We start from the raw sequence: 23,612 nt of genomic DNA on the forward strand, positions 1-23,612 counted from the left end.
TTGCAAAAGTATAGTTTGAATTCTCGACACACTGCATATCTCATTTCATTACCGCAAGATTCTTTCCTATCACATAGGTTGGAAAAGCTAACAAACCTTAGGTCCGAGTTGTAACATATGAATACCTCGTCACATTCTGTTTCATCGTGACTAACAAGGCGAATGTTGACCCCTTTCCACAAGTTGGCCAATGCACCTTTTCATCTTCACCATTCGTGCAGTCGACCAGTCCGTCATGCTCCCATGCAAAAGGGAAAGACAATGTCATCCATAACCTGGGAAAATATACCTTCTCGTACATTTCTTGTGGATCATAATTTGCCTAGGTCTAGACGTTCGTCACTACTATCACCGCAATCTGGGTGACCATCACACAAAAGGTGTTGTGTATAAAACAAGAGCACTGCTTTCAACGCACGCCTTAATCGATCCCATCGTCCATATTTGTGGTATGGAGTTGATGGGAATGGTTTGGACGTGTAATGATTTCAGGCAGATGATCTGCTTGGCAACAGTGGTGTTGTATCCACGAACTGGGCATTCTATACCCACTCTAGATGGGTCCGAGCAGTTGGTTTGGTCGCTGTAATCGTCACAAATAGTATTATTTCGTCTGGTAATTCCAACTCATTCTGCTGCGAAGGTCTTGCGGCACATCGGGTATAATTATGAAGCGGTACTATAAACCCCCTTTTCTTAAATTGAGGCACGTTTGTTGTCATTTCATTGATCACACAATCCTTTTCATCGCTCCCATCATTACAGTCTTTTACCCCGTCACACACCCATAGTTTGCAGTAAAATACCAAGTTTGGTTCATCAGATTGTTGTCCAAAAACTCTCCACACTGACCACCGTACTCAAAACCATTACAAAACTGTTCGTCCGGTGCAATCACCATATGGGGAGCAAATAAGATCACACAGTTCAGAGTCTTTTTGATATTCACAGAAAGCTTCATCAAGGTTTGTGTTAAGGCAGTCATTCTTCCCATCGCAGGAACGAACCCCAAAAATTCCGTCAGAGTGGATATCAGCCGTATGAGTAATATGTGTAAATGTATTCCACTGTGACATTTGTTTCAGGCAAGATATCCACATGGGTATTCACCTGGTTTGAGAAAAATTAGGTAAATAGAATTATATCGAATCAAAGTTACTAAAGAGAACACTGACCGACTCGTCTTAGGTATAATATACATAATTATACTACTAATTATTAATCATATATATTATATAGTTATTAAATATATATAGACACGGCACAAAAATGTATTTATTTCAAATAGATCTTGCGGAGCAGTATCTAACTGATAGACAGCACTGAGTGTTCGTCTATGACAAATTCATGTAGCCGAAACGTCGACAACACATATTTTGTTTTACAGGTAGTACTATAGTAGAGATCGACCCACACTCAAGAGAGCAAAAACGAATCATATTTTTTCAAACACACACAAATAAGTATACACCCAATTCCGGAAATTTGTTAACCCGGCTCATCCCGCTAATTCTCACTCAACAATCCGGTCGTATCTAGAAACTTTATAATTATCTCCGGGAATTATATCCCCGAAAAGTCGTGAACACTGAGCACTGATAATTTCCCGCTAGGGTTCCGAGAATATCATCAACAGCCAAAGTATTATTGTATTAAAAACCGTCAATGTGTACCACAACTGCATCAATCATATCCGACACTCTCTAAGTTGGGCAGCTACTGTTAGTTCAAATTGTAATAATGAACTACATATATTGATATATTATGTTAACTAATTTAATTTGATGATAAAATCATTACCTGCCATCGAACTAGTTGCAAAAACTAGAAAATGGGCTTATTGGACGAATCACTGATTCTATTCCACAGGCTTGGTAGTGATGTAAGTCATTTTTGCATAGTTCATCAACTGAAGCGTAGGAAATCCTGAAAATATAACACAGGCAGCTAGCTATATCAACATTGTTCTCTTGAGTACAATGTTGGACAGTACTGGACAGTGTCCCAGTGAGGCAGTGACTGAGATAATATGGTACCTCAGAATATTATCTGATAATGTAGATAATGGTACCGCACATTAATCATTAACCATTGGTTGTTTGATCAATTATAATTGGTTAATTTAATCAGTAAAGGGAGAAGGACACGGAGAAGGAGAAAGAAAAAATATATATAAATAATACCTGCCGCTTCTGGCGATGAAGGACTTATAGAATAGTGATGAGTTCACTCATTTGTGGAAACCAAGATGACCTGATGTTGAGTTCGCTAGTTCTTCGCAGACGTACTTGAGAAAGCCTCCATTATTTTGAATCTCGCAAGTTGGAGTAAGACTGCCTGGAAGAATTTGACTTCGAAGTGAACTGTTTTCTTGATATTTAAAGTTATACAGAGTGATTAAGAGTTTATAAAGAGTCATATATGCGATTTGCTGTAATCGCTCAGAAACCAATCTTGTATTAAACCCTAGCTATGAATGATATCCAAACAAACAAATATGTATCTCAGTCATCTGAGGGTAGAAATCCCCACATTTTAGGTCCTACGAAGTACAAAATTGTACTATTGATAGACTGGTTCTTTTGCGATAGTCAAAACGCGACAACTAGCGCTGGATGGCGACAACTAGCGCTATCCAGCGCTAGTTGTCGCCATCCAGCGCTAGTTGTCGCTATCCAGCGCTGATAACGCTGGCCAGCGCAAAATATATATGTTCGATAATTGTCGCTATCCAGCGCTAGTTGTCGCCATCCAGCGCTAGTTGTCGCCATCCAGCGCTAGTTGTCGCTATCCAGCGCTAGTTGTCGCTGGCTATGCGACACCTGTCGCACGCGATAGTTTGCGATGGCCAGCGCAACTGGCCATCGCAGAAAACAGTTCGATAACTAGCGCTGGATAGCGACAACTAGCGCTGGATAGCGACAACTAGCGCTGGCCAGCGCTGGCCAGCGCAAAGCGATAGCCAGCGCTGGCCAGCGCTGGCCATCGATATCCAGCGCAAAAATTTTTGCGCTATTACTCGTCAGCTAGCGCTGGCCAGCGCTAGCCAGCGCTAGCCAGCGCTAGTTGTCGCTATCCAGCGCTAGTTGTCGCGTTTTGACTATCGCAAAAGAACCGATAGACTTACTATTCTGAATGTAATCACCGTTTGTTTGAGCCATACTCATAGAACCAAACTGGGTTACCAATAGTATCAAGCGGATGCAATGAATGATGAAAGCAATACGTAAGGCTTTCGTCACGAACATTGTGCCTAATTGGATATGTACATGGTGAAATTAACAATGTAGTACTTGGTCAGTTCAGCGCCGCGCGCCAACAATTATTCAATTCAGATTATCTCGCAAAATAACTTTGCGAAGGTATAGCCATAGCCATAGGAACGTAGGCGATAAATGTGCGCGATCCGAGGGCACGTAAGTATGTACGTACGCGTACGCACGACGGTCGCGAGCTAGCATACACGATAAAAAACCTTGTTCGCTAACCCTTCGGCACTTTGAGTCATGGATCTCGGGAAAAATGAGTAGTTATTGATTTATTGTATTACTATTTGTACTTATTACTATAATTGTGGAAATATTTATTGTTCTTTTTAGCCGTACCCATAGAAACAAACTGAATTATCAATATCATCATGATCAACCATAAGCGATGAAAGATACAAGCAGCAGTGGCGTAACGAAAGGCCCTGCTGACCCCCGCTGTGCAGGGGGGCGCCGTCTTAGGGGGGCGCCAAATCGTCGTTTGAATGTGGGACAATTTCGAAAACTTAACTAAAGTACTAGCAAAACTGCGCGTTTTGCTCTAGATACACACTTTTTTAGAGATTTTACCGGCGTATTCTTTAAAATCACCTAATTTGTTCATTTTTAGGGAGGGGCACCAAAAGGGGAGAGGGCGCCAACAGGGGGGCGCTTTTTTCGGCAGGGGGGCGCCAACAGGCAAGGTTACGCCACTGACAAGCAGCATAAAATAATTCCATCTCGAACGATTGTTTGCGGTTTGACAATATAACTATAACTATAAGTTAAAGTACAGTATGACTGATCATTTTCAACTTGATATTTATAGGAAATATTTGTAAAGAAGTGCGAAAAAGCACATGACTATTTTATGTTTGGTTTTCATGACTTCGCAACGACTAAAAGCTTTTTATTTCAATAAAAGGTGCAAAAATGTTGGCATATGAGCGTTATGTTATATTCATGTTCAATCAATAAGATAGTCTTTTTATTATTATTTACTATATACTATACATATATGACTTTGAAGGCTGCCGGACCCGACAAAGTGGATGTACAACCGCTGTTGTTAGACATATCGTAACCTTATACTGCTGCAGTATATGGATCAGGTGACTCAAACAGAGCACAATTTGCAAAGAAGTTCAAAGATTTCAGGCACTGGCACTTAGAATCATGTGTGGTGTCAATGTCATGCCAATTGCACTCCCTTCGTCGCACTGAGCCACCTCGCTGGACGCTGACATTTCAGATATTATACTTTTCCTTAGAGGTGAAGTAGCAAAGGGTGCAGCTAGGCTGCACGCCAACGGTAGCCTCTCCCTAGAAACTATCACCTATGGAAAATGGACAACCACAACTCACATCACCATCAATAAACGATTACCATCTCGAGCAGAGAGAGATCTTTCAATACCAATTTTTCCGTTACAACTCCTGGCGCAAACATAGTCATACCGAATTCAGAGACTTCCTGCAAAACACCATTAACAGAATCCCATCCAGCGATATAACTGCTACACAGACGAGCCACGCACAGATTCAGGAAGCAGGGCTGGTTATATCATCACCACTGACAATAATAATACAACTCTAGAGGAAAAATCATTTAAAATTCCTGCCTATATTGTCACAGTGTGGAGGTTTTTAAGAATGAAGAAATTTGCACAAAATACGCGCCAACACTGTTAATGTTTTACGAAATTCGGTTAAAAAAACCCAAAATCACCATATTCAGGTGCCTCAAAATTAAAAACCATGTTGAAATTGAGTTGGAGATCTGAAATTTTGCAGGGCGTCTAGACGTTGACCAAATACGATATTGGACCGAATGTCACGTGACTTCAGTTATCCCTTGTATGGTACAACTACAAGTAGCTGCAATTGATCAGCTCTTAATTGGGCTGCAATCTTTGACTGCAGCCCTATAATTACCCAATTTTAAATGAACGATACCTCATTCTACAGTATGATGAGGGCGTAAAGAGAAGACTTCCCGGAATCAGCACAATGAAGGGAACAAGATGCTTCATGCTGTTGGAGTTTTAATTATTCATCTTCCACCCGTAGTCCCTACCAAATCGACTGCAAAAAAAAAGTTTCAAATTTCAGGAGTATCGGGAAGTGGGTTTTCTGGAACCCCTGTTTAAAACAGATTGTCGTGAACGGTGAAGTATTATATATGTATATATAATAAATAATAATGTATAGATAGATTTTACCAAAACCCATCAAAATGATACCGAGAATGTAATCAGCCGCTCACTTTTTCCATTTATTCACGGCTTACGAATTTTAATCAGTTTAACTTTAGGTTTATTACATTGATGACACTCTCTAGAAACCCCTTAGGCCTCGGGTTGCTTTCAGGCCGATACTTAGTACTTTGGGATAAAGGCGGTAATAGCTAGTTATAGTGTCCAATAAGCTGAGGTTTATCAAATCTTTATTTCAGAGTACTGCCTCTGGGTACGGTAGTGCTGCTTAATTTATCACAATTGTAAATGGATGGGAGTTACTACCATCCTTTACGAAACATTTTACAATTTGTTACTTAGAACTTAAAAGCACACATGCCTAGATCTTTTGTTGAAAATGACAAACTATAGTTATCTGTTATACCAACTATTTTGACGGCATGATATGTGAAGTGATGTAATATTTATTCAACCTTTCAGTACAACGCCGAACATGATACTGCTGGACAAAGGAGTGTGGATTTTGTTCCAGCATGAAGTGTGCAGTAAAACAAGATCTCTTCAATTCCAAAAGAAGTATCATGATCCAACCCCAAGCCCCACGAAAAACCTCACCGAACCTCCACGCGGTGTGGGGTGTGTGGCTCGAACGGGAGGTGCATGGGTGTTTCTAACCTATGCAAAGGAAGGGACTAGCCATCCCTACAACAAAGGAAAGGCTCTAATAGCCTCTACTAACCTTAGAACCGCAGCATAACCGCTTTTCCCACAGGCAAATAACACCTTCCGCAGGAAACTAACACGCTCACAGGCTCCCACATGACGTGTAACCCCAGGATTTGGTTTTGGATCGGACACTCAAAACAACGATAGAGGAGCGGTGTACACGCTCACAGGCTACCAAGTCTCGTGTAACCCTGGGACTCTAACACTTAACAGACTCTAACACGCTCACAGGCTTCCACGTCTCATGTACCCTAGGATTTGGTCTTGGATCGGACACTCAAAACAACGATAGAGGAGCGGTCTACACGCTCACAGGTTTCCATGTCTCGTGTAACCCTAGGATTTTACACGCTCACAGGCTACGACGTCTCGTGTAACCCTAGGACTCTAACACTTAACAGACTCTAACACGCTCACAGGCTTCCACGTCTCGTGTACTCCAGGATTTGGTTTTGAATCGGACACTCAAAACAACGATAGAGGAGCGGTCTACAGTGACGTTACAAGAACATTGCATACTCCTTCGAGTTGCACGTAGCAGGCCATGACCTCTCCTGGAAGTCCCTGTCTCTCCGTCGTTAACCCGGCGGGGTTGCACCAGGGGCGGTGGTAACAGAACTTCAAGACTCTCGGAGTCTGTTGTCGATATCTATGTTTAATATATTTATGGTATATAATTTGGGAGTCACTCTCTCCAGCAGCAGGAGTTGGAGAATGGGGACGCCTTGTGAAAACCACCGTAAGGAAGGCTTACCGTCGACGCCGACCAATCAAAAGAAAACTATCCAACCCCAATCTGAGAACTTATGACACAATCTTCTTTTTCGACGTCAAAAGAACGATGCTCAGTCAGTTCCAGTGGAACCTAAAAGGCATCTTCCTCGCGGGAGGTTGTGCCCAGTGCCAAACACCACCAGCGCTGAGAGATGCAAGGATAAAAAACGGATTTACAGCTTGGACCCTTTTCCTTACTGATGGATTGCTCCAGATCAAAATTGGTGAAAAGGTGCTCAATAAGCTTTATTACAATTCTTAAGCCGTGAATGAATGGAAAAAGCGAGCGACCGATTTCATTCTCGGTATCAATTTGCATTTGCGGACAGTTATTCAAATTAATATCATTTCCTTTTGTTTGGAAAAGAGAGACACTGACAGCGGTACACTCTACCCATGATTATGGGTTTTGGTCAAATAGTTACTATATACATATTGATATATTTTGTACATGTACAAAGTAGTCATGTGAACCCTATCTACTATCTAGCCAATTTCTAGGTCAATCGAATTCTACTGATGGATCGATCACATCACCAATTAATCGTCACTGATTGGTCATTGGCCGGATGACATGGTCTGATCTCTTTGGGGGTAAATTTCATGATCCAAGGTCCGCCACCGGATAGACTTAGACTTTTCTTTTTCAAGAGAGTGTTTACTCATCAGGATCATTAGTACTCTATAAATTAAACGTTATCTCACATCAAACATAATTGAAGAATATATATTGATTGTTAACAAAACTTACAAATGTGGAGATTTCAATTCAATAGATTGATTTAAATTCAATAGATTTGAAATACACCACAATTCAATAAATTTAAAATAACCAGCGCCCGGCGCTGGTTACAAATGTTACTATTTGATAGATTTAAAATAACCAGCGTATTTGCCAGAGTTGGTTATGCCGAGTAAATATAATGTGCGACCTATTTTTGTGGTGTCTAACCGTGACCAAATAATAAATAAATGGGCCGGAGAAAATGTTCTCAGAAAGTGGTTCCCTGATTTATTTTAACGGAATCAATAGTCAAATTGATCTTACAGTTACACCGGTTATGTTTGCCCTTCTGCGTTTTTCTACTGCTACTGCTGTTGTTTCGTCTGCTGCTACTATTTCTTCTGTTTCGTCTGGTTTTATTTCGTCTTCTGCTGTTTCTACCTGCTGCTGTTACTGATGCTGATGCTGATGCTGAAGCTGATGCTGAAACTGATGCTGACACTGTTTCTGCTACTATTGCTACTGTCTCTACTGCTATTAATACTGCTGCTAATGGTGATATTGATGCTGGTACTGATAATGATACTGATGCTGAAGCTGATGCTGAAACTGATGCTGACACTGTTTCTGCTACTATTGCTACTGTCTCTACTGCTACTAATACTGCTGCTAATGGTGAAATTGATGCTGGTACTGATAATGATACTGATGCTGTCTTTGTTTCTGTTTCTGCTACCATTTCTTCTGCTACTGATGCTGCTACCTGCTTTTGCTGTTGGGTGTTTCAGCAGCTGGTGTTGCTGTGTTTCAGCTGCTGGTGTTTCATCTGCTGGTGTTTCCAGCTGCCTGCTGTTGCTGGTGTTTTTAGCTGTTGGTGTTTCAGCTGCTGCTGCTGTTTCAGCTGCTGCTGTTGCTGGTGTTGAGCTGCTGGTGTTTTAGCTGCTGGTGTTGCTGGTGTTTCAGCTGCTGCTGTTGTTGGTGTTTCAGCTGCTGGTGTTTCAGCTGCTGGTGTTATCAGCTGCTGCTGTTGTTGGTGTTTCAGCTGCTGGTGTTTCAGCTGCTGGTGTTTCAGCTGCTGCTGCTGGTGTTTCAGCTGCTGCTGTTGCTGTGTTTTAGCTGCTGGTGTTTCAGCTGCTGTTTGTTTCAGCTGCTGCTGCTGCTGCTGCTGTAAAATAAAGAAAGCGACTACTTTTCGTTTAAGTTTGTTAAACATGGAATAAAGTGATGTTCTCAGAGATATGTCGTATAGAAGAGGGTTAATCACCGAATTTATTGGTAAAACAGAATTGAAAATAAGGGATACCATGGCGTTGCATCTAAAATGTCGGCATAATGAAGCAACAAGTAATGATAAAAGGTACCCAGCATGCAAAATCCGTAAAGATAATCCATTGAGTAACTTTTTGCAGTTTGATATTTTTTTTCTTTGTCTGTTTTGTAGCGATTTTGTCCAGTCTTCTTGCAGATTTCTTTACCTTAATCACTATTGCCATATAAGAAACTGCTATAGTGACAAAACACGCGAAATTAATGCAAATGATCAAGAAAACAAAGCCCTGTTGAGGATCATTCCTTTTGACATAATACTTAAATAAACAGACAGGTGCGTTACCATAGAACGAAAGTTTGTAACGAGAAATCCCTCCGTAAGTCATTGGAAAAAATAGCGTCTACAAGAACCTTTATTTGAGCCCAAGTGAGGTCCTCGGCTGCTATCCTGCCATAATACTTCTGAAGTATTTCTCGGTGTACATATTTATCCGGACAGCCAATAAACAGTGAGTTTTGAATTTTCGTATTTCATACCATTCACAAAGAAATCTTCGAGTTCTTCAACTAAAGGCAGCCAAGAAATAACTGATGATACCATCAAGATAGTGAAAAGTATTACGACCACTTTTATCAAACTTTTGTTTGTGACTTCCTTAGGTATCACTAAATTGTTATTATATACACCGAAAGCTCTCAGTAAGCCCAAAGCAGTCATGGATAGCAAAGATACTTGGGAGCCGGTAGTGCTTATGATGCCTAAGCGACACAGATGTTACTAGAAGCCAGTTTAGTTGAATCGAGCAGTACGTTTTACTGTGATAAGTATTGTAAACCGAGATCATGGTAAGGTAGATACCATCATGAGGTCACCCATGCTGATTAGAAAAAAACCAAGCTCTTGTTGAGAAGTGCAGCTTCTGATTTTGTAGCTCTGATACTAGAGATGTTCTTAAATACTGACACACAATTTAAGATGAGAGCTAACACTCCAATGGTCCAACCAACAAGCTTAAGGAACTGCTGTTAACGATTTCTTGTCCACAACTTTCATTGCATTCGTCTGAAATATCGGAGCAGTGAACAGTTTTATCACAATTTCTGGGTGATTGGAAGGTACACCCCAGATTTATGGGCACTTAAAGTGGTTAGTGCACCCTGACTCATCTGAACTATCTCCACAATCATCAGCCAGGTCGCATACTTTGTCATAAGTGATACATTTGCCGTTTTCACAAAGGAATAAATCATTGCCGAGTTTTCCTGTTTTGAAATCTTTGATCAGGAAAGTAAGTTGACCTTCTTTGTCTGGGTGAATATCTTATCCCTATCGAATTGTCCACTGCAAGAGTCCCACCTAATCGATCTTCTTAGTGGGCAAGTTGCATTCATGCAACGTCCCAAACAGCTTGCAAAAACGTAATACTCTCCAAAAAAGTATCTGCAATCTTTCTTTGCGTCTGGTAAAATTATCTCAGTAGTTTTGTTCCGCCCAAAGATGTCTGTGTCAGGGAAAAGGAAACTTACTCTTGAACAATATTGGTTGGTAAGATTTGATATTTCAATAAGTCCTGCTAGGCAATGTTGCATTCGTATTTTCATCTTGCTATCTCTTGTAGCTTTTGCAAAAGGTATAGTTTGAATTCTCGACACACTGCATATCTCAATTTCATTACCGCAAGATTCTTTCCTATCACATAGGTTGGAAAAGCTAACAAACCTTAGGTCCGAGTTGTAACATATGAATACCTCGTCACATTCAGTTTCATCGTGACTAACAAGGCGAATGTTGACCCCTTTCCACAAGTTGGCCAATGCACCTTTTCATCTTCACCATTCGTGCAGTCGACCAGTCCGTCATGCACCCATGCAAAAGGAAAGACAATGTCATCCATAACCTGGGAAATATACCTTCTCGTACATTTCTTTGTGGTCATAATTTGGCATAGGTCTAGACGTTCGTCACTACTATCACCGCAATCTGGGTGACCATCACACAAAAGGTGTTTGTGTATAAAACAAGAGCCACTGCTTTCAACGCACGCCTTATCGATCCCATCGTCACATATTTGTGGTATGGAGTTGATGGGAATGGTTTGGACGTGTAATGATTTCAGGCAGATGATCTGCTTGGCAACTGGTGTTGTATCCACGAACTTGGCATTCTATACCCACTCTAGATGGGTCCGAGCAGTTGGTTTGGTCGCTGTAATCGTCACAAAATAGTATTATTTCGTCTGGGTAATTCCAACTCATTCTGCTGCGAAGTCTTGCGGCACATCGGGTATAATTATGAAGCGGTACTATAACCCCTATTCTTAAATTGAGGCACGTTGTTGTCATTTCATTGATCACACAATCCTTTTCATCGCTCCCATCATTACAGTCTTTTACCCCGTCACACACATAGTTTGCAGTAAAATACCAAGTTTGGTTCATCAGATTGTTGTCCAAAAACTCTCCACACTGAACACCGTACTCAAAACCATTACAAAACTGTTCGTCCGTGCAATCACCATATGGGGAGCAAATAAGATCACACAGTTCAGAGTCTTTTTGATATTCACAGAAAGCTTCATCAAGGTTTGTGTTAAGGCAGTCATTCTTCCCATCGCAGGAACGAACCCCAAAAATTCCGTCAGAGTGGATATCAGCCGTATGAGTAATATGTGTAAATGTATTCCACTGTGACATTTGTTTCAGGCAAAGATATCCACATGGGTATTCACCTGGTTTGAGAAAATTAGGTAAATAGAATTATATCGAATCAAAGTTACTAAAGAGAACACTGACCGACTCGTCTTAGGTATAATATACATAATTATACTACTAATTATTAATCATATATATTATATAGTTATTAAATATATATAGACACGGCACAAAAATGTATTTATTTCAAATAGATCTTGCGGAGCAGTATCTAACTGATAGACAGCACTGAGTGTTCGTCTATGACAAATTCATGTAGCCGAAACGTCGACAACACATATTTTGTTTTACAGGTAGTACTATAGTAGAGATCGACCCACACTCAAGAGAGCAAAAACGAATCATATTTTTTCAAACACACACAAATAAGTATACACCCAATTCCGGAAATTTGTTAACCCGGCTCATCCCGCTAATTCTCACTCAACAATCCGGTCCGTATCTAGAAACTTTATAATTATCTCCGGGAATTATATCCCCGAAAAGTCGTGAACACTGAGCACTGATAATTTCCCGCTAGGGTTCCGAGAATATCATCAACAGCCAAAGTATTATTGTATTAAAAACCGTCAATGTGTACCACAACTGCATCAATCATATCCGACACTCTCTAAGTTGGGCAGCTACTGTTAGTTCAAATTGTAATAATGAACTACATATATTGATATATTATGTTAACTAATTTAATTTGATGATAAAATCATTACCTGCCATCGAACTAGTTGCAAAACTAGAAAATGGGCTTATTGGACGAATCACTGATTCTATTCCACAGGCTTGGTAGTGATGTAAGTCATTTTTGCATAGTTCATCAACTGAAGCGTAGGAAATCCTGAAAATATAACACAGGCAGCTAGCTATAACAACATTATCCTCTTTAGTACTTTAGTACAACTAGCAGGAACCCGTATAATATAACCCTAAACGGTGTCAAGACTCAAAATACTAAAATAATTATTACCTATTTAATCGGCGTTTTTGACACCACTTGGGGGCCCAAATTTTCGGCTCTAAAATCATTATTCCTTGGCCAATTTTTTATTTTTTCATGCTGATTTGAAGGCCATTAAAGCATTTGACCCAGCCAAAAAAGTTCCAGTTGTATATCTTTTACGGTTTTTGCGGAAAGTCGCGTTAAAGTTGATGCCGTGGTGTCAGTAAAATGGCACAGATATATATATATCGTCTCGCTTTATATATAGTAAGATGTTGGACAGTGTCCACTGTCCAGTGAGGCAGTGACTGAGATAATGTGGTACCTCAGAATATTATCTGATAATGTAGATAATGGTACCGCACATTAATCATTAACCATTGGTTGTTTGATCAATTATAATTGCTAATTTAATCAGTAAATGGAGAAGGACACGGAGAAGGAGAAAGAAAAAATATATATAAATAATACCTGCCGCTTCTGGCGATGAAGGACTTGTAGAATAGTGATGAGTTCACACATTTGTGGAAACCAAGATGACCAAGAGGACCTGATGTTGAGTTCGCTAGTTCTTCGCAGACGTACTTGAGAAAGCCTCCATTATTTTGAATCTCGCAAGTTGGAGTAAGACTGCCTGGAAGAATTTGACTTCGAAGTGAACTGTTTTCTTGATATTTGAAGTTATACAGAGTGATTAAGAGTTTATAAAGAGTTATATATGCGATTTGCTGTAATCGCTCAGAAACCAATCCTTGTATTAAACCCTAGCTATAAATGATATCCAAACAAACAAATATGTATCTCAGTCATGTGAGTGGGTAGAAATCCCACATTTTAGGTCCTACGAAGTTACAAAATTGTACTATTGATAGACTTACTATTCTGAATGAAATCACCGTTTGTTTGAGCCATACTCATAGAACCAAACTGGCCGGTTACCAATAGTATCAAGCGGATGCAATGAATGATGAAAGCAATACGTAAAGCTTTCGTCACGAACATTGTGCCTAATTGGATATGTACATGTTGAAATTAACAATGTACTTGGTCAGTTCAGCGCCGCTCGCCAACAATTATTTAATTCAGATTATCACGCAAAATAACTTTGCGAAGGTATAGCCATAGCCATAGCCATAGGAACGTGAGCGATAACTGTGCGCGATCCGAGGGCACGTAAGTATGTACGAAGTCACAAAAATTTTGTTCATCAACATGTAATCGACATGTAATTTAATTATTTCAAACTTAACAAAATTGTACTATTGAATTTGATAGACTTACTATTCTGAATGAAATCACCGTTTGTTTGAGCCATACTCATAGAACCAAACTGGGTTACCAATAGTATCAAGCGGATGCAATGAATGATGAAAGCAATACGTAAGGTTTTCGTCACGAACATTGTTTACAATTTAATAATGTAAATGAGGTCGTTGCGTCTAAATTTGCCATTTATATACCCGAATCGTACAAAGGACGTGTCTGCGATTGTCATGATTTCAACGGCCAAAACCCATTTTACCATTTGCTATTTTAACACCCCAATTGTTTAAACATGATGAAAGGACATTTCTTCGATTTTCATGACTGAGAGTTCAACAGCTAAAAGCTATGATTGCATAAGTTACTTATTTTTTAGCATTAAAAAACTAAGCTATAGCCTACGATTTTACATATATATATATATATATATATATATATATATATATATTTAAGTCACTATTGTGACGGTACATTAGAACTAGACAGAAAATAAAGTGTGAAGGGCCTGAACGGAACCCCTCGGTTTCAGTTCCTTGTTTAAACTGCCGTACAGCAAGACATCCACCGTGTTCTCCAAGGTTGGGCATATAGCTCACTCCACCCTATGCTTTGTCAAATGTTGCTTATATACCAAGGATCTACAGGAAATATTTCCTTGTAAGTTTAGAGGGCGATCTGTGAACAGACAACTATCTCATTCCCAACTATAGGAATTAAAATTCCTATACTATCCCAACGAGCTACACCAAGCATCGTTTCAGATGAGAACAGCCGCGATAAATCAGCAGGCTAGTACTCGAGCTTGATTATATATAAAAGTCACTATTAAGTGACAGTACATTAGAACTAGACAGAAGAGGACTAGAACATATGAAGTTTTTAAGGTATCAAAATAGCATAGATTTGACTTGAACGGTTAAGGTCTTTTTGAAAACCTTTATTGTCGAAAATTTGACGCCTAGAGCTACATTTTCCCGAATTTTAGGTCGTTTTTAAAGAAAAACGTCCGATTTTTGTTATATTATCCTGTCCACTAATTGAACGTTCAGTCGACTCTAATGTCTAAAAACATTTTTGGGTACGTATTTCTAAGTAACTATATGTTTATTTTTTATGCAACCTGACACGGATCTTATCTGTGCAAAATAGTAATACTAACTCAAAACAGAATAATATGCTAACAATTAGTGCCTAATTGGATACGTACATGGCGAAATTAACAATGTACTTGGTCAGTTCAGCGGGACGCGCGCCGACAATTATTTGTAGTTATCGATCTATTGTATTTGTACTTACTATTGTGGAAATATGTATTGTTCGTTTTAGCCGTACCCATAGAAACAAACTGACTTATTAATATCATCATGATCAACCATAAGCGATGAAAGATACAAGCAGCATAAAATAATTCCATCTCGAACGATTGTTTGCGGTTTTACAGTTATTTAACTATAAGTATGACTGATCATTTTCAATTTGATATTTATAGGAAATATTTGTAGAGAAGTGCGAAAAAGCATATGTCTATTTTATCTTTGATGTTCATGACTTCAACGACTAAAAGCTTTTTATTTCAATAAAAGGTTCAAAAATGTTGACATATGAGCGTAATGTCATATTTATGTTAAATCAACAAGATAGTGTTTTTTTATATTATTTACTATAAGTATATACTATACATATATGACTTTGAAGGCTGCCGGACCCGACAAAGTGGATGTACACCGCTGTTTTTAGACATATCGTAACCTACTGCTGCAGTATATGGATCAGGGCGACTCAAACAGAGCACAATGCAAAGAAGTTCAAAGATTTAAGGCACTGGCACTTAGAATCATGTGTGGTGTCATGCCAATTGCACTCCCTTCATCGCACTGAGCCACCTCGCTGACACTTCAGATATTATACTTTTCCTTAGTGGTGAAGTAGCAAAGGGTGCAGCTAGGCTGCACGCCTACGGTAGCCTGTCCCTAGAAACTATCACCTATGGAAAATGGACAATCACCACTCACATCACCATCAATAAACGATTACCATCTCGAGCAGAGACAGATCTTTCAATACCAACTTTTCCGTTACAACTCCTGGCGCAAACACACCGAATACAGAGACTTCCTGCAAAACAACTGCATTGACAGAATCCCATCCAGCGATACTGCTACACAGACGAGCCACGCACAGATTCAGGAAGCAGGGCTGGTTATATCATCACCACTGACAATAATAATACAACTCTAGAGGAAAAATCATTTAAACTTCCTGCCTATTGTCACAGTGCTGGTAAGTATGACCGTTGCCCTTATATATACCTCCCATACTACTATACCCCTTTACTGGTTTTTCAGGCATTAAGGCTCATTAGAAGTCTTCTTCTTCGTAGGGGGCTGTGGTCAATATCACTAATGGTAAGATCGTTACCACTGTAAGATAGAGCAGGCAGTATCTAAATAGCCCGACCCCTGTCCGCGGACAACTGTCTGCGGACAACTGTCCACGAACACCTGTCTACCAGATCATATGACCGCAAATCTTATGAAATTGAATGGTATGTATGGTATCTTGGATGCAATTAGTTACGACTAGCATAATTAATTGTAGCGTAGTAAATTACTGGATCAAACTATTGATTGCGATTCAAATGTGGTCCCTCGGATATAATTAGTTATGAATAGCATTGAGTAGTTGATTGTAGCGTAGTATATTGCTCAATGAAATAATTGATTACGATTTAAATGTGGTATATAAGTTGTTCGTTTTTGGTGAAGTATTATCAGTTGCCATCATCAACAACAACTATTCCAATTCCTAACATGGTACTCTTCTGTCTAATGGACGAAATTAATGGACCCACGGCCTCCCTAGAGAATGCTCGAGACTTCCTATTCCGAAAAACCTCCTAAAGAGCTCCATGTCCTGTCCTGAGTGTAACGCATCTATGTCCCTGGTTCCCTGCTTGTCCTTGAAGTCTCCAGATGGACTGATATGGCGCTGCTCCCCCTGCAAGAAGTACAAGAATATCAGAACAGACAGTATCCTCTCTGGACAGAAGCTCGCTCTCAAGACCTTTTTACAGCTGCTATTCAGGGGATACTGTTATTATGCAGTAATATGATCTGGTAGACAGTTGTTCGTGGACAGTTGTCCGTGGACAGTTGTCCGTGGACAGTTGTCCGCGGACAGGGGTCGGGCTATCTAGATACTGCCGGTAAAATTAATAAATAAGGAGAAAAAATGTTTAGATTTTGTTTTCTTTGAATTTAGTAAATCGTTTAGTTGCTTGTATGAAGCCGATGATCCTTGGTAGTGAGAATTTGTCCACTATGTCTGTCACGCTAAGATAAAATGAGTCAAAGTATCCTCCTCGTTGGTAAGACAATTTCGGGCAATCGGGCACTGGCCAATAAAGTGGTTCATTGTCTCCTCCTCCATGAGACAGTGTGGACAAATTTTAGGGACCGTTGTCGGCTTATTAATGTGGTAGTTTAGTTCACAATGTCCAGTAGTGAATTGTGTTGCTGTTCTTGTGCTCTCTTTGCCAAGTTTCGGGATTGATCTGGCGAACTTATGTCTCCATACTCGTTTGAAGTGAGTGTTGACTGTTGGGCAACGTTCTCCATCTTTCCCTCATTTTCCGATGACTTATACTCCGCAGCGCTCCCTTCCATAATACCTTTGGTATTGGTAGTTGCACATGAGCGGAGTCCAAGTTATCGGAGCCTTTTTTGGCAAGAGAGTCTGCCTTTTCGTTACCATCATAGCCTTTATGAGCTGGAATCCATCGTAGTATGACTTGATTGTCCGTTGCTAGTTGGTTCAGCTCACTTATTGCCATGCTGGTGCTTTTTGATTTGACTTTGATATTGCTCTTTGCCATTATTGTCGCCTGGCTATCGCAGTTTATGATGATTTTTCTACTTTTGGTTCCAGATTCCTGTAGTATTTTTGCCGCTGTGCCTACGGCAAATGTCTCGGCCTGAAAGACGGTTGAGTTGGTTCCTAGGTGGTAGGACTCCTCGCGTGGAGGGGTGTCGTTATCGACAATGTACACTCCTGCTCCAACTTGTTCATTCATTTTGGAGCCTCTGTGTAGCATTGTATGGTGTTGGCGTCATTCTCAATTTCCTCGTACTCGGAGAGTCGTGGAATTTCTGTGGTAAAACCAATGTCAACATTCAGTGATGCAGTCTGTTGGTCTCGTCCTTCAGAATCGAGTTTGATGGTCTTTAGTAACTGTTCGTTGAGTTTTGTATGGGTGATTAGATTGCCCTTCTTATTAACCATCGGCTCATATATCCAGTGGTTGTTGGATTTGAGTCTAAGAGCTCCTTTCGCTGCTTCCTCTTCTATCACCAGGTCGATGGGAACGATTCCTGTGATGATGTCTAGAGCTGCTCCAGGAGTTGATGGTAACCCTCCTGTTATGAGAATATTCCCTAGCCGCTGAACGCTGCTTAGGATTGTTAGGTTATGTTTTTTGGATACACCATTGAGCCAGATTGTCGCAGCGTATGTCAGGGAAGGTCTGACTACAGCCGTATAAATCCATTTCATGGTCTTGGGGGTGAACCCCCATGTTGGTCCTATGGCTCTCCTGCATTGCATGAGTATGCCTTTGGCTTTTTTACATTGATTTTTGATGTGTTCATTCCACGTGAGTTTGCTATCGAGTGTTACTCCTAGAAACTTAGTTGAGTTACGCATACTTATTTCGGTTCCGTTCACTGTTAGAGGTTCAGAGAATTCCCATTTCCTCCTCCAGGTGAACATTACTGTATGTGTTTTAAGAGTACTTAGCTTCAGCCCGTTGTCGGTGCACCAGTTCATGATGGCTCCAAGACTTTTCTGCGTCATCTCTCTGAGATGATCGGCATCGAAGCCCTGGTTTCTGCATTTTGCCGGTCCCTCTAACGTAGCTAGTAAAGCAAAATCGTCCGCGAACCCTTGCAGTTCACATGGTATCCTGTATCTGGTGTACGACAGGAGACTGTCCACTACCAGGTTCCATAAGAATGGAGACAGGATCCCACCTTGCGAACACCCTTTTCTTATAACAATGGATTTCCTGCATCCGTTTAATTCCACGTTCGTGGTTCTATTGCGGAGTAGGGACATAATGCATTTGTTGACTGAAGACGACTCACATTTCCGGTTCAGGGCCTTCTCTATAGATTTGAATGCTACATTGTCGAAGGCCCCTTCGACATCTAAGAAGGTTCCTAGAGCCATACCGGAGCTTATGATTGTCCGTTCTATTTTGTGTACTATTTTGTGTAAGGCTGTTTCAATGGAGGCACCTTTTACAAAACCGTATTGTTTTTTATTAAGTTTTGAGTATATCTTAAGGTCTTCCTCCATATGCCATAGCACTATACGTTCGATCCACTTGAGTGGTACTGGAGCCAGAGTGATGGTTCTTTACTCTGTAGGATTTAGGGTTGTAATAGTCAGTTTTCCCTGGTTTTGGTAGGAAAATGCCTGTCGAGTTACGCCAGCTATCAGGAACGTATCCACTTTGGAAGCTTGTCTTTGCTAGTTTTGTGAAGGCATCGCTTATGAGTGGTAGTCCCTTCTGTAGCATTATAAGGCGCAGACCGTCAGGGCCACTGGCTTTTAGGCCGTCAAATTCTAGTACTGACTTCTCAACTCTACCTTTGGAAAAGATAGTGTTGGATGTCCAGTTGTTGGTTAAATTTGGTGGAATTTATTCTGCCATGTTTTGGTCCTGTTGAATACTTGGTGTCGTGGCGAAATGGGCGTCCACCATGACTGCCAGGGTTTCAGCTGGGGATTCGGTGAGGACACCCTCAGGCTTCCTCACTGTCCCCAATCGGGCATTTTTGTTGTTTTTTATTATCGCAGATATTCTCTTTGAACATGACTTTGCTTCCATGTTCTTACAGAATTCCTTGAATTTAGATGTTTTAGTACGTCCAACCAGTCTGTTGTACTCCGCTTGATGTGAGCGTAGTTCAGACCAGTCTTTGTCGGACTTGGTCGACCGAGCTTGTCTAAGGCGAAACCGGATACCGGCGTTCGCCTCTCTAACTTCCGCGGTTTCCCACGGAGGAGCACGAATCTTGTTAGACACATACCTCTCCGTACATGCGGAGTTATACTTATAGGCTCGGTTGACGTTATCAGCCAATACTTTGACTGTTGTGTCAATTTCGTTCTCAGTCAATATGTTATCGAAAGTGCCTATTGATCTGTCCATTTCATCAGCTAGGACTTCCTGAAATTTCTTCCCGTCCGTCTTAGCAATGTCTCGGAATATAGTTTTACCCAGTCCGGTGTTGGATGTGATCTTATAGGTGATGAAGTGGTGGTCTGAAGAGTTTTCATCTTCGTCCCTGACCTCCACTTGCCATCGGTTAACGAGGTTATGTCCTTTTTTGTTTGTAATTGTTAGGTCAATGGCATTCTTCCACCGTCCGTTGTCAAATGTGGGTGAATTACCGTTATTTTCGATAAATAAGTTCTCGCTCGCTATATAGGCTAGCAGAGAGTCCCCTCGGTCTGACCCGACCTTATCGAAAGTTGTACTGTGCCAGCAAGTGTTTTGTGCATTTGCGTCAGTGCCTGCAATGAAGGCCATGTTGTTACGATGTGCATACTCCACAGCATTCCTGAACGCGAGAGGTGTACATTCTGGGTCAAGCCTGTCCATGTAACACGACAGTAGAACAACATTAGTATTATCAATTTTAGTTTGGATGGTTGTGCAGTCCCCAGTTGTAAGTGAATCCATGAAACATAGCTTATTTTGTAAGCATTTGTGGTAATAGATACACGCACGTGGCCGCTTTAAGTGGTCACTGTTTGCGAAGACTTTAAGTTCAGATGCCGGGGATAGGATTATGTTTTCCCATTCACATACGGTTCTTGTACGAGTGCTAGTGGGTTACCAAATTTTTTAGCAAATATTACCAAATCGTCGGTTGCCCTCTTAGCTTTGTTTGTGTTAATTTGTATGAAGTTTAAATGGTTCTTACCTTTAGTTCTAGCCAGTCTGGTTGGCTGTCCCAGGGAGAGAGTGTTAGTTGATGAATTTGATAAAGTTAATGGGGTTGTGTTCGAAGATGGGGTTCTTGAGCTCTGGCCATTCAGGATGGCCAGGGAATCAGTCACCTTAATCGGTCCGCTGGCTCCTGCTCTTGGCTGGTCGCAGCGTGACAGATGTTGTCATTGTCTTGAGTTTATAGCCATTCCTAACTAGGTAGGACTGGCCGGCCTCATTGACATCCACATACGCTGTAGGGCTACGACCTCCCTGGGCGTTCATCGACACAAAAGTTAACGAGTCAGGCGGCAAATTCGGATTCTTGCGCTGCAGAAACTGAACAATTTGCCTGCCTTGTAGGTTGGTGAGGTACCCGGGTCCTCCGAATGCGCAACGTCACTGAACAGGTCCAGTTCCGACCGTGAGGTCAGTCCTGTCCCCGAGCAGCTCCGTTACAGCACTCCGGGAACCCTCGTCGCTGCAGACAAGGAGGATCCGGCCCCCGTCAATCCGGCTGTCTCTCAGTGAGACTGGCCCGGTTGTCGCGGTCACCGGCATCTCCGCTATCCGCAGCGCCAAGAATTCCACGATTTCCCGGCGTACCTCCGTTGGTGGGCCCGCATTGGGAGTGGCCTCTACATTGAATGTTGGGCCTGCTCTGCGTGTGTTCTGTGGGGTTGTGGGGTTTGGTCGCTGTTCTCCAGTTACTGGTTCACTGCTGGTTTGTGGGGTGTTCTGTGAGGTGATTGGTGAGGTGGTGGGGTTTTGTTGGGGGCACGGCCGCTGATCACCATTTACTGGATCACTGCGGCGGCCTTCCCGTTATGCTCTCTCCTCAGCCTTCCTCTTGTTTTGGCGCTCCTTAGATTTCTTGTTTCGGCGGACAATAGCCTCAGCCGATCTCCTCATCTTAGGGCGTTTTGGTTTCTCGACAGGTTCCTTCGATTCCTCCTTCGGTTCCTCCGTAACTTCCATTCTCTCCACCATCAGTCCGGCCGTGTCCCTGTTAGTTTCCGTCTCTTGATCTTCCTCTGTTATAGGTTTTTTCCTTTTTCTTCCCTCCAAATCGTTCTCTTCCTCTTTTTTCTCGCCGGTTTCCTCCTCATTGAGGAGGATATTCTCCTCTTCTGGTGAAACTTCCGTAGTTTCCTCTTCCTCGTGTGAGGATTCGGAGGTTGAACGTTGACGTTTACCAGATTCAGACATATTTCTCACATTATTTGTTATATAGTAGTGTTGAACGTATTAAAACTGCCATTAGAAGTCGTTCAGCAGATCTGTTTTTGGTTTAAAACACTCTAATTCGATGTCAAAGATGACAGGAATAAGAAATAGTTATGTGGAGGTTTAGTACAGAGAAATCCGTCTGAAAAAAATCGATCTGCCGACACAAGAAGCTTCCTAAGGATTTTTGACGTTTTTGAGTCACATTAGGTGCCCTTAATGACTGACCAACTTTTCCAAACTTTTCCACGTGTCTTAAGGCCACTTTTTGCCACTTTACCACTTTTTACCACCTTTCTTGTTTGTCAAATATCTTTAGTTGTTAACATCGTAGAAAGTTGCAGATTAATCGAGGGTGTTTATATTATCAGGAAGAAAAACTTTTTTGGAGACAATTTATACCTCAGATAATCAATTAATTGGATAATTATCATTTAGCTAATTAGCAAAACTTTAAAATTTTTTATTGGCTCAAAATGATTAGAATAGCTTAAAACAAGGATAAAAGTAGTACCTTAAGAACGACAAATTTAGTCTACCTCAAAACTCATGTCAGGTTAGTATATGGTCGTCGACTATTCATGAATACAGGTTAGACAAAAACAATTTGAAGGGCTAGTCCGAAGAAGCAGTAGAACAAGAAATTAACAAAACCTTGATAGTTAGCCTTATTTTATCCTCCATCAAAAGACAGAAAGGGTAGGTGGAGTCTACCATCGACCTAAAGTATCCATATAATGTATACCAGGGATAGTTTAAAGGACTTTATTGTTCAAACATATTTGAAAAATTAGAAAAGTTCTGTTAGCCTCACTTTACCCTCCATTAGAAGGAATAAAAAGGGGTCGGCTTGGCCAGCCTTCAGCCTAGAGGATCCATCTCATGTATTTTAGGTCAGAGGATACTTTGATAGACGTAATTATTCAAATATAATTCAAAAATTATTAATTACTTGTTACTCTCATTTTTTCCTCAATTAGCGGAACAATTTTCCTCGTCTCTTCGGATTCTGAAAGAGTGAGATCTGATGAATTGATTAAACATTTTAAAACTTGTATTGCATGCTTGGAAGCTTTCATTAGAAAACAAAATGTAAAATGACTCGTTAGGCTCAATTTGCTCTCGACTAAATACTTCAAATATTTTATTAATCGAAACTCAATTAGTTGAACTATAGAAAATAGACGTGTGATATATCGTATGCCTATCTTAAAAGCTGCGACAATCTTCTAAAGTTAAATAGGGAAACACGTCTCGTGCGAACTAATGACCAGGGTCATGGATACCCTTATTGTAAAAATTAATGCTATATAAGTTTGGCTTCAAATCGTTCGAAGCCAGTGAAATAAGATTAAACTTGAAAAGTAATTAACTGCAATGTTTCTGGAGCACAGAGCGTCTATTTTGTGCGTTTTGCAAAAGCTTTCGGTAGATTGATTGAAACATAGACTAATGAAATAAAATCTAAATAATTTGATTATTATTCCTCCTCTATCTAAAGTTTTCTAATCCGCAGTACGGCTTCATGAAGTAGTCATTATGT

General features: G+C 40.8%; 2 protein-coding genes across 3 annotated transcripts in view; both read right to left on the reverse strand.

Moving 5' to 3' along the window:
* The window catches only part of LOC134819580 (uncharacterized), a 776,807-nt gene that overhangs the window by 346,681 nt on the left and 406,514 nt on the right, over window positions 1-23,612 (reverse strand). The gene's annotated exons all lie outside the window — the stretch shown is intronic.
* On the reverse strand, window positions 19,547-20,440 carry LOC134820139 (uncharacterized). Its single transcript, XM_063830361.1, has one exon. The coding sequence runs from the start codon at window positions 20,438-20,440 to the stop codon at window positions 19,547-19,549; it is 894 nt and encodes a 297-aa protein (XP_063686431.1).

Source organism: Bolinopsis microptera, chromosome 8 (assembly GCF_026151205.1).
Source record: "Bolinopsis microptera isolate Bmic1 chromosome 8, MBARI_Bmic_1.0, whole genome shotgun sequence".
NCBI lineage: Eukaryota > Metazoa > Ctenophora > Tentaculata > Lobata > Bolinopsidae > Bolinopsis > Bolinopsis microptera.

Coding starts and splice junctions, on each gene's coding strand:
- LOC134820139 (XM_063830361.1), bottom strand. CDS start 20,440: ATGGCCTTCATTGCAGGCACTGACGCAAATGCACAAAACACTTGCTGG.